Source organism: Ruditapes philippinarum, unplaced genomic scaffold (genome assembly GCF_026571515.1).
Source record: "Ruditapes philippinarum isolate M1 unplaced genomic scaffold, ASM2657151v2 ctg4973_1_1_1_1, whole genome shotgun sequence".
NCBI lineage: Eukaryota > Metazoa > Mollusca > Bivalvia > Venerida > Veneridae > Ruditapes > Ruditapes philippinarum.
Window position 1 is genome coordinate 159,491 of NW_026860927.1, and position 17,444 is coordinate 176,934.

At 31.7% G+C, this 17,444-nt stretch overlaps 1 protein-coding gene across 1 annotated transcript; it reads left to right on the plus strand.

The window, feature by feature from the left end:
* Positions 1-10,179: 10,179 nt before the first annotated feature.
* On the plus strand, positions 10,180-17,147 carry LOC132713947 (fibrillin-1-like). Its single transcript, XM_060696650.1, has 6 exons — positions 10,180-10,288; positions 10,773-10,821; positions 13,161-13,304; positions 13,696-13,869; positions 14,246-14,392; positions 16,928-17,147. The coding sequence occupies exons 1-6, from the start codon at positions 10,250-10,252 to the stop codon at positions 17,086-17,088; spliced, it is 714 nt and encodes a 237-aa protein (XP_060552633.1). The 5' UTR covers positions 10,180-10,249; the 3' UTR covers positions 17,089-17,147.
* Positions 17,148-17,444: the final 297 nt, after the last annotated feature.

Here is a 17,444-nt window from a genome sequence, read left to right on the forward strand (position 1 = left end):
TCTGTGCCTTTAAGCCTTATAGCAGTGAAGAAGATACGTTTAACTTACACAATCTATTAGACTTTTTAGTACGTAGCGTTCATTTTGCAATGGCTAACTGTACAAGAGATCAATTCCTGCAAGCGCATTTTTGTCACACACACCAGAACTGATTTACTTTTTATGAAGTTTGAAGACCACTATTTGAACGGTTGTTTCTAAATAATGATTTTTTTTCTCGAAAATCTATACACATTGTATACAGAAAGAGCAAATCGACGGAAATTGACCAAATCATGCGGAAATCTCCCGGACATTTTCCTTGGGTAAGGGCTTTAAAACTTAAACATCTACAGAAGACCCTCCCTAGATCATGTAGATGTACAAAATTAAATTTGCAACGGAATTTGTCAAACGCTTTTTGAACGGTAGGCTCGTGAATATGATTTTTTTTCCGAAATTTATATAGAGAAAGAACAAATAGCGGTGCAAAAAATGACCAAGCCACATATTACTTGGGTTAGGGATTAAGGCCTTTTTATGTACAAAGAATACCCTCTAAGGTTGTTCAAAATCGAATGCATTGGATTTGGTCCAATGGTTTTTGAACGGTAGGCTCGTGAAAATGATGATTTTTCTGAAATTTATATTGAGAAAGAAGAAATTGATGTGCAAACATGACTAAGCCACGCGGAAATCTCCTGGACATATTTCTTGGGTTAGGGCTTTAGGCCTTATAATGTTCAAAGAAGACCCTCCAAAAATATACAAAATCGAATTTGCAGCGGTATTTGTCAAATGATCTTTTAACAGATGACACGAGAAAATGATGCGTTTTTACGCAATTTCTTAAGACTTTATATAAATAAAGAAAAGATCTCTGGTCCGAATAGCGACTATTGAACGTGGAGTAGTTGCTTTTATTTACCTTGAATTACACTCGGTGCAAAAAATGACCAAGCTACACGGAAATCTCCTGGACATGTTCTTTGGGTTAGGGCTTTAAAACTTATAACATGTACAGTACACCCTCCAAAGTTGTACAAATATAAATTTGCAACGTAATTGGTCAATTCGGTTTTTGAAGGGTAGGCTCGTGAAAATGATTTTTTTTCTGAAATATATATAGAGAAAGAACAAATCACGGTGCAATAAAATGACTAAGCCACGCGGAAATCTCCTGGACATGTTCCTTGGGTTAGGGCATTAAAACTTATAACTTGTGCAGTATACCCTCCAAAGTTGTAGAAAATTAAATATGCAACGGAATTGGTCAATTGGTTTTTGAAGGGTAGGTTCGTGAAAATGATATTTTTTCTGAAATATATATAGAGAAAGAACAAATCGCGGAGCAATAAAATGACCATGCCACGCGGAAATCTCCTGGACATGTTCCTTTGGTTAGGGCTTTAAAACTTATAACATGTACAGTACACCCTCCAAAGTTGTACACAATTAAATTTGCAACGGAATCGGTCAATTGGTTTTTGAAGGGAAGGTTCGTGAAAATGACTTTTTTCCTGAAATTTATCTAGAGAAAGAACAAATCGCGGTGCAATAAAATGACCAAGACACGCGGAAATCTCCTGGAAATGTTCTGGGTTAGGGCTTTAGGCCTTTTTATGTACAAAGAATACCCTCTAAGGTTGTACAAAATCGAATTTGCAGCGATAATGGTTTTTCAACAGTTGACTCGAGAAAATGATGGTTTTTACGCAATTTCTTAAGACTTTCTATAAATAAAGAAAAGATCACAGGTCCAAATAGCGACTATTTAACGTGGAGTAGTTCGTCTTATTTTCCTTGAGTTAAATCTCTGTGCCTTGAAACATTATATATCTGCGAAGAAAATCCTTTTAACAAATACAATCTACTAGATGTGTGTAAGTACGTAGCGATCATTTTGTAATCATAGCTAACTGTACATGGGACCAATTCCTGCAAGATCGAGCCCTCTCATCTCTCAAGCGCATTTTTGTCACACACACAAGAACTGATTTACTTTTATATGAAGTTTGAAGACCACTGTATGAACGGTTGGCTCTAAATAATGATTTTTTTTTCTCGAAAATGTATACACTTTGTATACAGACAGAGCAAATCGCCGGAAAATGAGCCAGCCATGGGAAAATCTCCTGGACATGTTCCTTGGGTTAGGGCACATGTTCAGTAGACCCTCCATAGTTGTACAAAATTAAATTTGCATAGGAACTGGTCAAATGATTTTTGAACGGTAGGCTCATGAATATGATGTTTTTTGGAAATTTACAAAGAGAAAGAACAAATCGCGGTGCAAAAAAATAACTAAGCCATGAGGAAATCTCCTGGACATTTACCTTGGGTTAGGGCTTTAAAACTTAAAACATTTACAGAAGACCCGCCCTAGTTGTACAAAATTAAATTTGCAACGGAATTGGTCAAATGGTTTTTGAACAGTAGGCTTGTGAAAATGATGGTTTTTTTCGAAATTTATATCCAATCGCGGTTCAAAACATGACCAAGCAACGCAGAAATAACCTGGACTTATCACTTGGATTAGGGCTTGTGACCTTTTAAGTACAAAGAATAACCTCCAAGGTTGTACAGAATGAAATTTGCACTGAAATTGGTCAAAATGTTTTTGAACGGTAGGATCGTGAAAATGATCTTTTTTTCTGAAATTTATATAGATGAAGAACAACTCACCGGTGCAAAAAATGACCAAGCCACGCCGAATTCTCCTGAGCAATTTATTTGGGTGAGGGCTTTAGGCATAAAAATTTCAAAGAAGACCCATCAAATTTGTACAAAATCGAATTTGCAACGATATTGGTCGAACAGTTAAACAGTTGCCACGAGAAAATTGTGCGTTTTTTACAAAATATCTTAAGACTTGACATCAATAAAGAACAAATCGCAGGTCCGAATGGCGACTATAAGTTATTGAGTAGTTGCTTTTATTTTCCTTGAGTTAAATATCTTTGCCTTTAAGCTTGATATAGCAATGAAGAAGATCTTTTAACTAATACAATCTTCTAGATCTTTTTTTAAGTAGTCGCGTTCATTTTGTAATGGCTAACTGTACATGAGATAAATTCCTGCAATATCGAACTCTCTCAAGCGCGTTTTTGTCACATACACAGACTTGATTTACACTGATATGAAGTTGGAAGACCATTGTATGACGGTTATCTCTACATAATGTTTTGTTATTTTTTTTCTCGAAAATGTATACCCTTATATACAGAAAGAGTGAATCATTTTCCGGCGATTTTCTCTTTCTGTACATAAAAGTGCATATTTGTTCCAAAAATTATTATTTGAAATAATAATTATTTGAGGTCAATTTGTTTGTTTTTAACTGTTGTCGTGTATTGTATTAGCTATGTTTTGAACATTGCAAAATTACGGCAAATGTATTATTAAGTTTAAACTTGAAGTGATATTGCTATTTTACCCACTTGCACCTGCTTGGCATGAGCAAGCTATCAAGAATTAGGTCAAATTTAGATGTTTTACATTTTTGTTTCACAACCTTAAGGCCATACTATGTCAATTTCCTGTTCAAGTTATTTCATTTGTCCTTCTTCTATGCAAATTGATTGAAATACAAGGATGAAAACGTTTGTATGCCAATATAATTAGGAATAGTAATGAAAAATATTAATGCAGAAAAAAGAACTACTGTTTATAATATATTTTTTGTTAATAAGATATGTTCTGTGTGATGATTAAAATTAACGCTAACGAATATTGTTAAGTCTATTTTGAAGAAATGTCTCCTGTCATTTTCAGATGATTGAGACAGATGAATACGTTACACGTATATGTTGGAAAATGGCAAATGTTTTCCTATAATTATATTAATTATTATTTACTGCATTTTATGTTTAATCAAATAAATTATTCCATTTTGTTGTAACGTTGATGCCCTTGATCCATTAAGTCTTATTTGTCGTGTCTTGTTTACTAATGTATCATGTGTCTTCTTGTCTAACAAATCTTTAATTTCCTTTCCGTCTTTTGTCTGATCCATTCAGTGTCTGGAATGCTTAGCAAAGACTTTGATTTCTGCCCCGTGAGCTTAGTTTAGTTTTTGTATGTTCCGTAAGGTCCTTATGATTTATACATGTTCATGTATAAATCATAAAGACATGGCAAAACTTAAATATGCATGTACATTTTAAAATCAGAAAAATATGGCAAAACTTTAGGTTACAAATCCAAGAATAAATAAAAAATACATGACAAACGTTAAGTTTACATGTTCATGTATAAATCAGAAAGACATGACAAAACTTAAGTATGCATGTTCATGTATAAATCAGAAAAGACATGGCAAAATGTAAGTATGCATGAACATGTATAAATCACAAAGATATGGCAAAACTTAAGTATGCATGTGCATGTATAAATCAGAAAGATATGGCAAAACTTAAGGTTACCAACCCATGTATAAATAAATAATACATGACAAAAGTTAAGTTTACATGTTCATGTATAAATCAGAAAGACATGACAAAACTTCTGTATGCATGTGCATGTTGAAATCAGAAAGATATGGCAAAACGTAAAATTACATATCCATGTATACATCAGAAAGACATGACAAAAGTTAAGTATACATATTCATGTATAAATCAGAAAGACATGGCAAAACCTAAGGATATATGTTCGTGAATAAATCGTAAAGACATGACACAACTTGACTTTTAAAGTTCATTTATGAATAAGAAATAAATGACAATAATAAAGGATACACGTATAAATCAGAAAGACATAAGAAAACAAATGTATAGTTACATGTTCATGTTTAAACCAAAAAGACATGATGAAACTTTAGTATGCATGTTCAAATATAAACCAGAAAGACGGAAAAAACATAAGGTTACATATCCATGAATAAATCAGAAAGAAATGACAAAACATAAAGATACATGTTCATGTATAAATCAGAAAGACATGACAAATCTTTAGAACACATGTACGTATATAAATCAAAAAGACATGACAAGACATATGTATACATGGTTATACATTAATCAGAAAGACATGACAAAACTTAAGGGTACATGTACATGTATCAATCAGACAGATATGGCAAGACATATGTATACATGTTCATGCTTTAATCAGAAAGACATGACAAAACTTGCTTCGTCGGGCCCTTGTAGGTGATTTTCCTGTGCTCTGCCTTCCTTTCAGGCATCGAAGACTTTGGTAATGGTCATTTTGCAGTAACTTTTTCTACATATTTACATAATTTTGTATGTGTTTTATTTATTTCGTATAATGTAACCATCACCATTGTTAGAATTTCACTTGGCTGGGATTAATTTTATATACATTTTCGTGTCATTCATGAACATATTGGGGCTAAGAGTGAGGTTTGGCGCGCCTAAAACCGGTTTAAACTCCCCAGTGGTTTAACTACCACTGACCGTTCCAAGGCGGTACCCCTTTGTGTTCCTTCACGTGTTTTTCTTGTCTGGAATGTTACTTGTTTTTGGATGTTTACATGTTTTGTGATGTCTGTCTTGTTGGATTGTCGTTGACGGTATGTATTTTCTCTCCCCCCCCCCTTCCATTTTTAATCCCCCCATCCCTCCCACCTTTTCACCCGTACAGCCCTTTTCCCTTTATTTTTTTTCCTTATGTGCCTGTTTTTGTTTACATGTCCCGCTCCTTTCGCCCTTGTTTTCACTCCAGGTACTTGTTTGGTGCCTTCTGGGTGTTCTGCTTGGGTGTGTCCGGGGGCGGTGTCCTGTGATCGTTGCCTTTGCCTTGTTGATCTTTATTCTTGTTATTTTAAGAATACATTTTCATGTATAAACCAGAAAGACATAACAAAACATAAGGATACATGTACATATATAAATCAGAAGGACATGACAAGACATATGTATACATGTTCATGTATTAATCAGAAAATATAACAAAACTTGTACATGTAAAAATCAGAAAGACATGACAAACTTAAGGACCTATGTTCATGTATTAATCAGAAATACATGACAAGACATAGGTATACATGTATAAATCAGAAAGACATGACAAGAAATATGTATATATGTTCATGTATAAATCAGAAAGACATGACAAAACTTAAGCATACATGTACATGTATTAATCAGAAAGATATGACTAGACATATGTATAAATGTTCATGCATTAATCATAAAGGTATAACAAAACTTAAGGATTCATTTACATGTTTAAATCAGAAAGACATGACAAGACATATGTATACATGTCCATGTATAAACTTGAAAGACATGACAAAACTTAAGGATATATGTTCATGTTTAAATAACAAAGACATGACAAGACATATGTATACATGTCAATGTATAAACCAGGAAGACATGACAAAACTTAAGGATTCATGTGCATGTATAAATCACAAAGACATGACTAGACATATGTACACATGTTCATGTATAAATCAGAAAGATATGACAAAACTTAAGGATATATGTTCATGTTAAAATCACAAAGACATGACAAGACATATGTTTACATGTTCATGTATAAATCAGAAAGGCATGACAAAGCTTAAGGATACATGTGCCTATATAAACCAGAAAGACATGATTAGACATATATATACATGTACATGTATTTATCAGAAAGACATGACAAAACTTAAGGATTCATGTGCATGTATAAATCACAAAGACATGACTAGACATATGTACACATGTTCATGTATTAATCAGAAAGACATGACAAAACGTAAGGATATATGTTCATGTTTAAATCACAAAGACATGACAAGATATATGTATACATGTTCATGTATAAATCAGAAAGACATGACAAAGCTTAAGGATACATGTTCATATATAAACCAGGAAGACATGACAAAACATCAATATATATGTACATGTACATGTATAATATACATGTACATGTATAAATCAAAAAGCCATGACAAGACATATGTATACATGTTCATGTTTTATTCAGAAAGATACATGTACATTTATGCATAAAGAAGTTAAGACGTTAGTATAAGTCACCTCAAAAACACATGCTAAAAATGCTATCCATTCTATTACAAAACTTATTTTAACTCTGAAAATCGATCCACTTCTTACATTTTATTTCTTTCTTGGGTGCCATTTATATCTTTGCATCCTGAAATCTGGCGACATAAACACAAAAGCCGACACAGGAACCCACGAAACTACATTACGACGATGTGGCACGCGCATGACAATGTGATATAACACATAATAATAAAATTAAAAGAAATCAGATTTTCTTTCACCATACAATTAGCCACGACATTAAAATGTTACTTCCATATCTTTTGTCTTATTGTCATATCTCGAGTATTCATATCTTGTGTCGCATTATCACATGTCGCGTCGCATTGTCATTTCCCATGTGTCCTATCGCTTGTCGCATTGTCATTTTTCACATCATGCCGCGCGTCGACTTTAAATTGAAATCTAATAGTACTTTTGACATTATTGCACGATACATAATAATGCGACGTATTCATGATAAACGTATATCACACAAATATCGTGACAACATTAAGAGTCGTGTTTAAGTTTTTAGACACGACCCTACACATCAAGTGAAACATGACAATGTAATTCGAAATTATACATTAGACATTATATGTATTCATTGCAGGTTAAGAGTTATAATTGTCCGGTTAAGTGAGGTATAACATAGTAAGCACGAATATTTTGTTCTCGCACGTCTTGATATGGATACATAACTGAAAGGCGAGTAAATCGCCACTCGAGGACTTCGCATTGCAGTGAACACATCGTTTTGCGTTATACGGTTTTCTTTATTGAGAGTACACGTGGTGAATGTCCTTCAAATTATGGGTTTGATTCATTTCTGAAAAAAGAACTTTCTTCTTTCAAAGAAGAAATAAAAGTGGAAATTTCAGGGTATTCAGAGAAAAGCATTCGCAAGTTGCAAAAAACTGTCAGTAAACGCTCACCTGTTGACTTTAAATATAAAGAGAACAAGCGACAGTACGATTTCAATTGTGAAGTTTTACAAGACATTGGGCGCGTACAGTCTTTAGTGAAGTCAGGAGAACAGTTAAGTTCGCTTCGGTTGCTTGAGTGTACAGTGCAAAATAATACATAAGAGGAATAAACTTGTCAGGTTAGCAGACAAATCCCCTGCTGGGTGGGGAACTGTCGCAGAATACGAGTCTGACGAATTGGCAAGTGATAGCGACAATGATCGTTAAATTCGTAAAGCCGAGGCAAGGGCATTGTCAAAGAAGAGAAACTTATCCATTAGTCGAGGTCCTGCGACTAATTCTATTTCTACTCCTACTAGTAGTCAATTTGAAACTTTTTGTCCCGTTCCCGACATCAGCAGAACTTCCCCGGGAATTATCACGTACCAGTCCCCAACAGAAATCAAAGGCGATAACCGAGGAATGTCATTCAAGCCACAGCCAGTCGAAACAAACTGATGAAAGACAGTTTAGTGATATAGATGAGTATTTTTCAGCTCATAGTTATTTTTGTAATTTTTCAGTAAATGAAGTTGAAACTGATATTTTATGATCACATTCAAGATATTTTGAATTTCAATATGTTTCTTAAGATGATAATTTTGAAGTAAATTCGGGCGTAAAGGGTAGACTGAGATTACACGCTGATTATTTGTGAAATGTTTTAGAGGCATCTGATTTTATTTTTGACGCAGTAAAAAAGCTTACGTCATACCTTTTTACAATATTACTCAATCATATTTCATGAAAAATAATGAATCTGCATTTGACCATTCTGATTTTGTAACTGACGCAGTTGCTGATTTAGTTAAGTCTTGCAGTGTGTTAGAAGTGCCTTTTCAGCCTTTTTTGGTAAACCCTTTTTCAGTGTCTGTGAACAGTTCGGGTAAAACGCGTTTAATTTTAGATTTAAGTGTCATGAATACATTTGTTAAGAAGGAACTTTAAATTTTAGGACTGGAAGGTTGCGTCAGATTATATGTTTAAGAATGGTTTTATGTTTAAATTTGACATTTCATCTGCGTATCACCACATTTTTTTGGATTTTCATGGACTGAGAACGCTACGCTTAAATATTATGTTTTGGTCCGCCTGGGCTCCTTGCCACTGGTTCTTGTTGCTGGGTCATATGGGGGTTGCGTTCATTGAACGCCACCTTTCCTCGTTGATCTTATTTATCATATTTTTACTGTATTACCATTTGGGTTGACGTCGGCACCGTTTATTGGGACTAAATGTTTAAGATTTATTGTAAAATTCATTCGTCTTCAGGGAATCAGATTTGTTTTGTTTTTAGATGATGGGTGGGGAGTAAATAAAACGTTGGAATGTACGCTTAAAGATGCTGATTTTGTTAAAGATGTCTTCATCAAAGCAGGTTTTTTGATCAATACTCGATATAAACTCCAGTTCGAAATTTAGAATGGTTAAGCTTATTATGGAATTTAAAGGATAAGGTTTTAGAAATTCCCGATAGGCGTGTGAAAAGCGAAGTACAGTGTAATACCTTCATCATAGGTAAATTTCCTTTCGTGTCTGCGCGAGATATGGCGAGGTGTACTGGTAAAATTATTTCACTGATTCCAGTATTATTATACCAGAGAGGTTTTACTTGAAATGTTAAAAAGATTTAGGTCTAGATAAGACCAAGTTTGGACTTTATAGTTTGTGGCGGATGTACAGCTGCTGCTAATTTTGATATATCAGATAGACTATTTAAACGACACGGTAGTTGGCGTAGTGAGAAAGCCAAAGATGGTTATGTGAAGGACAGTATAGAAAATTTATTATCTGCATCAAGTTTAAGTGTTTAATTTGTCGAATATTTTATGATTATCTATAGGCTGTTATCATAGCTAAAGTTAATTGATAGTGTATATTGGTTACGACATTATGAACGTTATAATTAAATTGGTTAAAGTTTATAACTATCTCCTTCTTTGTTTTTCTCGATATTGAAACAATGCGAAGGCCTTTATCCTACTTGAGTGTTGTTGTTTATTCTGCCTAAGACTGAAGGTTTCACAACTCTTATTAGTTGATTAATAATTTATTTTCGGTCAAGCAGAGCGAATTAGAAAATAAATGAAGTAAATATCACGTGATTATCATATCATGTATCTACCATAGACAGTATCACTTTTATCATCAAATATGAAGTACGTCAAGTAGGTAATGTAATTTTAAACTTTTTTTACCGTGTGGTTTAATCAGTCAACTAAATTTAAAAGCCTTTCAACTGAATTTTACTTCCTGAAATAATTTATATAAAGTTTATAAAAACCTAAATGTATGCAAACCGTTCCCATGATGTATGGACATAATATTTTCGTGAGTAATAATCTTATATAAATTTTTAAAAAGCACAGGTTTTCATGCGCAATATTTTAATAAATTTCTTGTTTAAAACGTTGCTGTTTTAGAAACATATTATTATATCTTTTGCAAGATTTATAGTCTCGTTTTGAACGGAACGTTTTGAAATCGTTCCAATGAGGCTTCTTTACTTTTCTCATTCTATGCGGCGATATTTTAATGAGAAAAATGATGTGATATCACAAATTTCTGCAAGCATACTGGAAAAGGCACAAATGCTTCAATGGGAACATTTACCTTTAATATCCATATATGTTAGAGATATTATTTAAAGTGATACCTCAAACGAAACGTTTTAAGAGATTTCAGTTAGATTTTCAAAAATTAAAAATCGATTGATGATGATCTGCCGCACAGGTTTTATATGCTTAACATAGATCTGTATTATTTATATTATCGTACTTAACTACATTATTAAAACATGACTGTGTTTTTTCAGCTATCCCTTTGTATCCTCTGCCATCTCCTTAACTGTACACTCACACAAGGTAAGCCTTTCTTGAAACACTTTTTGAAAATAATTGTTGTTTCCTTTAGTTATAACTAAAACATTTGACCGTATAGTTTGTGTATAATAAAATTAATGTAGGAACGTTTTCAGTTTATATTCAATTTACATAAAAAGTTGTTCAAATAAAGGAAGTAAAATTCCTTGTCGGTTACCTTATCAACCTTTATTTATTAGTGTTATAAATAAAAAGTAACTTCTGAAGTCTGACTAGCCAAAATGTTCGGATTTCTGAAATTTCTAAATTAAGAAAACCGAAACAAACCCACTTAGTAGAATTAATGATGAAATATGAGCACAGAGTCCTATATGTTTCAATTTTTATAAAAAGAGAATCAATAGTAAACTATTAATGACATACTTCACATAGATAATACCTTACTTATAAAGTCCTGCGCTTAAACATCTTTAATAGGAAATTTCATTTATACATACAGACAATTTAATTACAAATGTTGATGAATGCACTAAAAATATTCATAACTGTGGCAACAATGCAGGCTGTACAAACACTGCAGGAATTTTTACTTGTACATGCAACACTGACTATACTGAAAATTGAGTGACATGTTCTGGTACCAATTTAAGGTAGAACACCCCTAATGGGCATTATAAGAAACTATAAAATTGACAACATAGGACAGTTATATGCCTCAAATGTCACCTGTATGCAAAATTTAAACAAAATTTACCATGTGGTTCATGAGGTATGGACATTTTTCTGAACTAAAACTTTGCCATTAAAAGGTTTTTTTTTCAGAAATGAGGAAACTCTAAATAATCTATAATATCATCATTATGAAAATGTTTTCCTATTGCTCATTGGCAAGAAACAAATTATGACTTTAAGGGGTAACAAATTAAACAAGCAAAATGATTTTTTTAAACTAAATGTTTTTAATATGTATAAAAAGTAACCCTACCCCACTCACTTTTAACTCTTATTTGACCATGTACCTATGTAACAAGCCTTATTTAAAATATCCCTAAAATTTTCCACAATGAGGAGCTGTTTTCAAAAAATTGCTTAAATTTTCTGAAAAGTATTATTGGTTGGTCTTGCAAAATATACAATACTTTTATCGTGTAGTTTTTATTTTATTAAACTTTGAACATATCTGGTACATATTTACTATTTTTGGCATTATTTAGTAAATAAAAACCTACAATAATTATATAATTAAAATGAAACAATTTTTTCTTCCATTAGATAGATTAATAAAAATGTTAAAACGAAAAGAAAAAAAAAAGTTTCCCCTTCTGGGGTTTGAACCCACGGCCCTCAGTTTCAATACACTTTACAGTGATTCTAGCCTATTTGAATACTCTTCAAAGTGGAAATTGTGTATATGGGGTGCTCTACCTTAATTGAATTCATACGTATGCGCTTTTATTTTTATGAAAAGAATTTCAAGAAAACAAGCTTAAATTTCAATTATTCCGTATTAGGTTTTATTTTACCGGAACAGTTTTCCTGATTAGAAACTCGGTATTTTTTTTTATCTTCCGTTATTGAAATGATTGCATATGATTTATTTTATATATTCAAAAGAGAATATAATCACATAAACCGCGGCGCAAGAGTATAATCAAGCCATTTAATAAAAACGATATTACACTAGTATAATAACTAATAATTAATTATTTTTGCTTTTCATTGGATGCTTAAGTTGATTTATATGCTTCTCTCAAAGCAATGTATGTATTTCTACAAAGTGCTCACCTAGGAAAATGAAAATTCTACATCGTACTCAGTTTCAAATAGAGAGGCATGACAAAAATCATTTTTATTTATATTTTTATATACAAATAAAGTCAAGGGGTTCTCTTATTGATATGACACTTATCATAAGGTACCTTACAAATGCAAGACAGTTCGTTCACAGTTGCAATCAAAATGTTCAATGTTAAGAAACAAATATTGAATGTAGTAGTAAAAGATGTTCACGTAAGAATGGTTACTATCATTACATTACCATGGTTACATTACCATCGCAATTACTTCAGGAAGACTATTGTTACATTTCCTTTTCATATTTATCATGTTATTATGCTAAGACATCAATATATTTATTCTTTTGCTGTTCGTTAAGCCACAGGAAGAACATCTTAATGAAAATACGGATCAGATAGGACTAGGATTAGATATGCATTAATGATGAAGATTTGTGATCTAGCAATTTACTTAATTTACTAATTAACTACGGCAGGTATTCTCTTAAATCGCACCTAGAATTAATATATGTTCATAAATGTGAATGATTTAAATATATTTATTTATTAAATGGAAAAATTTTCTATTTTACTGTTCTTATCAAGCTTTAAGTGATGCATGTCAAGATTCCAGCCAGTGTTCAACAAGCAACGCAGAATGTGGTAGTAGTAGTGGTACTAGAATCTGTCAGTGTAGAAATGGATATTATGATACAAATGGTGTAGAATCTGGTGGATCTTGTATGCAAAGTATGTTTAAACATTTATATTATTCAATGTTATATTATTGTATCAAGTATATATACACGTCCTTTTATATTTATCATGTAATTATGCTAAAACATGAGATGTGATTCCATATATTTAAATTTAGTCTTTTTCTGTTCATGCTTCTTAGACTTTGATGAAGTATAAAATTAATTTGTAAACTTGCTTTTTCCTGTGAGCTCTTTTTTATTTATGTTTTTATTTCTTTACCATTCCTTGATGAACCACAATTAAATGCATTCATTAAATATTATTTATAGCAGGAGATCTGTAACAGTTTTATGATTGTAAAATAGGTTTTTTTTTATTCTAGATCAAATTCTGAACATGTGTTTATATTCATTAACAATGTTTAACAATTTATTTATATCAGAGGTTTATGTTGGGAGTAACTGCCCTCAACCAACAACTTCTGTGCCAGATACAGCTACCTGTAGTGACAATAATGCTAGATGTATGTCAAGTGGTAGTTCATATACTTGTCAATGTATAAGTACCTATTATGACAATATGAACAGCAACAGAATCAACAGGCAATGCATTTTAAGTAAGTTTTATACTTCTTAAAATTCATTTATTGAACATGATAGAAACACTATTTAATAAAATAATTGTTCATAATTAGACAAGTAACCTCCTCTTATCCTTTGCCTGAACTGAACAATTAATTGTTCTATGTATGAATTCAAATACTAGTTTTGAAAAGAAATATGTTAAAGGTAACGATAACTGAGCTTGAAGTACAACTTTTTATTAATAAGTTATGAATAATTTATGCAAAAATGTATTTTGACAAAAATTAAAAACGTGTAATTTGACTTTGTCTAGGAAGAGCTTTGGAGATACCTGCAGTGGCACATATTCACATATTATATTTGACAAAATCAAAAAACAAAACAAAAAATTATATTTTTGTCTGCTAGGAAGAGGTCTTGGAGTTACCTGCAGTGATAATGGTTACCCAAGAGACCAATGTTCAGATTCAAGAGCTTCATGTATATCGGAGAGTGGAATATACAAGTGTAAATGTGATCCTGGGTATCATCAAGAACAACAACAGTGTGTAGCAAGTGAGTAAACTTCAATGTTAAAAAATAACAACAGTTAGGCAGGATTCCTCTTTATTATAAATTTATTTTGTACCTGTCTCCTAAAACATAAAATACTACTAATAGCAGACATTGGATACAGTTTTGCCAAATTGCTAAAAGTTTTATTGATTTTTATGCAGTATAATCTTTATGTGAAAATCAACATATTAATGACTTACACAATATTTATCTGCATTTCACTGAAAGAAGCTGTGATGAAAGGATAAAACTGATTAAATTGGAACAAATAAGGAATTTGATGTTCAAATTTACATTTTCCAATTTTCCATGTTCGAATATATTCGAATATTCGTTTTTACAAAATTTGTTCCTCTATTTCTCTTTTACGTAGTATCCGACATTGATAAGGTTGAATACTATACTAATTTAATATTCTTGGAAAAATCGACGATTAAGAAAGACTTTAATACTATGTCAAAGTTTTTGTTTTGTTTTATTGATTGTAAATCTTACTTTTGAAATAGGATCAAAATTTGATTGTCTTATTTTAGTTTATCCGGCTGCTGATCATTTGTCTTACTAACAGGAGGTAACACATTGACATATTGACTGACAGTACTATGAATCATTTTAAGGACTAACTTAATATTTGTTTATTGAAACTTAACTTGTATTCCTTTTTTATTATTTATTTATAATTTTAGATAAGCTATGAAACATTTTAAGGGTAAATTAGGCTTCCGCAATAAAATATCATATGGAATCTAATTTCTACGTAATGTGTAATGATCATCTTAAAATATTGAACATATATGTTTTTATCTTAAGACATTTATCAATTTATCAGAAAGATTAAAGCACAGAAAACAATAAAGTAAGATAAATCAAATCGGGAAAATAAACATTTTATGCTGTTAAACAGGTAAATAAAAAACAGTGAAACAGGTGCCTTTTTGATCAACTTATAATACCCCAACTTTTCACAAATAATTAGCGATAATAATTTATGTGTGTTATACAAACAAATGAACAACTGGTCAAGCGAAGGTCAAGGATTTAATTCATGATCTTAACTGAAATTTGAAAGTTAGAAAATTTCATTCCTTTTTTTCTCTCCAATATTCGTATTCGTTTACCAATCTTCAAATATTCTGATGTTTTTTTCAATCTTCAAATATAATTCCTTGCCCAATAATTGACCTACACATATTTTATATTTGTAATTATTACAAAATGTGTTTTAACATGCTTATTAAAGATAATTATGATGTGTGTAAGTATTACAAAAACAAAATGTTAACAAAATGTTATAGACTAAAGGAATTAAAATTGTACATCTTATAACATTTAAATGTCACAAAGTATTTCAAGCACGTGTCATTTCAAATTCTTTTAAGCTGTTTATTTAGTTATGTATTACAGACACCTTATATTAAATAGAATTGCATCAACATGTCAGGTTTTCTCTCTAAAGTTTTACTCATCTGTACATTGTATGAAATGGAAAAGACATGTAATGTACTGACCTAGTTACAGTATTAAAAAGTGCCACCTTGTTGTTACAATGTATCTTCAATGTCAAAGGATGGAAACCCAGATAATAGATAACATGATAGTTTAATGAGCAATAATGAAAATAGTTTTTGTCCCTCCAAAATTGTGAATCTTTCTTTTTTCCACAATTGGTGCCTATAAATGTCATTTATTGGGCAGAATAACAATACATGATGCACCACAGATTGTGAAAATCGTCTACATACTGGACATATCCTGATATAATCATAAGAAAACAACTGACTTAATACAAATTCAACTGTTATACAATATTGCATATAATCACGATGTAGTTGACTGAAGCGCCAAGCATTGCATGGTAGTATCTCAATATGAATACATAAGAAGCTAGATAGCATCATTTTTGTATGTTTAATAACAGTTGCTTTAACAGTTCGCTTCCCATTGCTATTAGATGGAAACACTGCACTGAAGGTGTAATCGTTAAAATATTGAATGCAGTTGTATTTTCCTAAGAGTCTGTATATATGTGGTACAAACACTAATGTTTTGCTGGGATGTTCCATGAAATACTTCATGCGCAAGTCAAATCATATTTTAACTCCCTTCGCTTTGTCTAAAGCTATGAAATTTGGACCAAGGTGCACAGTTTTAGATGTAAAATTGAACTTTGATATCAGCTGATCTAGGTAATTTGATGAAGTGACCTTCTTTCCGGTGCTTTGATTTACATTGATATTAGCTGACCTAGAAAATTTGATGAAGTGACCTACTTTCTTGTCCTTTGATGTACAACTATGAAATTTGGACCACAGTTTCAGATGTTAACTTGATCATTGAACATTATGGTACTTATTCATAGACAATGCAATAACAGTAACTAGACCTACCTATTAAAATTAAAAAAAGGAAATACTATATTTTTCTGTTTAATTTTCTAGATTTGTTATTTGATTTTAGAAAAAAATATAAAAGTTGAGAATTGCCCCCGCTCGCAAGTTTGTGTGTTTTATGTTATATTTGTTTATATTTTGCCAGATAAAGCTCTTGGTGATACTTGCAATTTGGCTGCAACGGAAGCAGAATGTTCTGATCCCGCTGCCGTATGTTTGAACAGCAAATGTACATGTAATACTAAAAGTTATGATAGCAATGGACTAGTAAATGATGGGACATGTATGCCAAGTAAGAAAAAATAAAGCAGTATTTGGAGGTTTTAAAATATTAATTATAAGATTTAAACTTTCATTGTTGATGCTGTAGAGGTAGATAATGGATTACATGAACTTTTCATTTTCCAAAATATTTTAAGGCATTCAAACTAACTAGCCATCCATTATATACAGGTTAAACATGCAAGATAATCATTGTAAAATTGAATAAAACTTTGCTTAATCTGGAGACTGTTATAAACTTTCTCAGATTGCTGCTCTGTCACCAAACTTGTTTGTTTTGGCAACAAATGAACATTCAAGATAATGCTTTGACTATCATGTTTATTTTGCCAACAAATGAACAAGATATAATTCCATGATGCCTGACATAGGAATGTTTG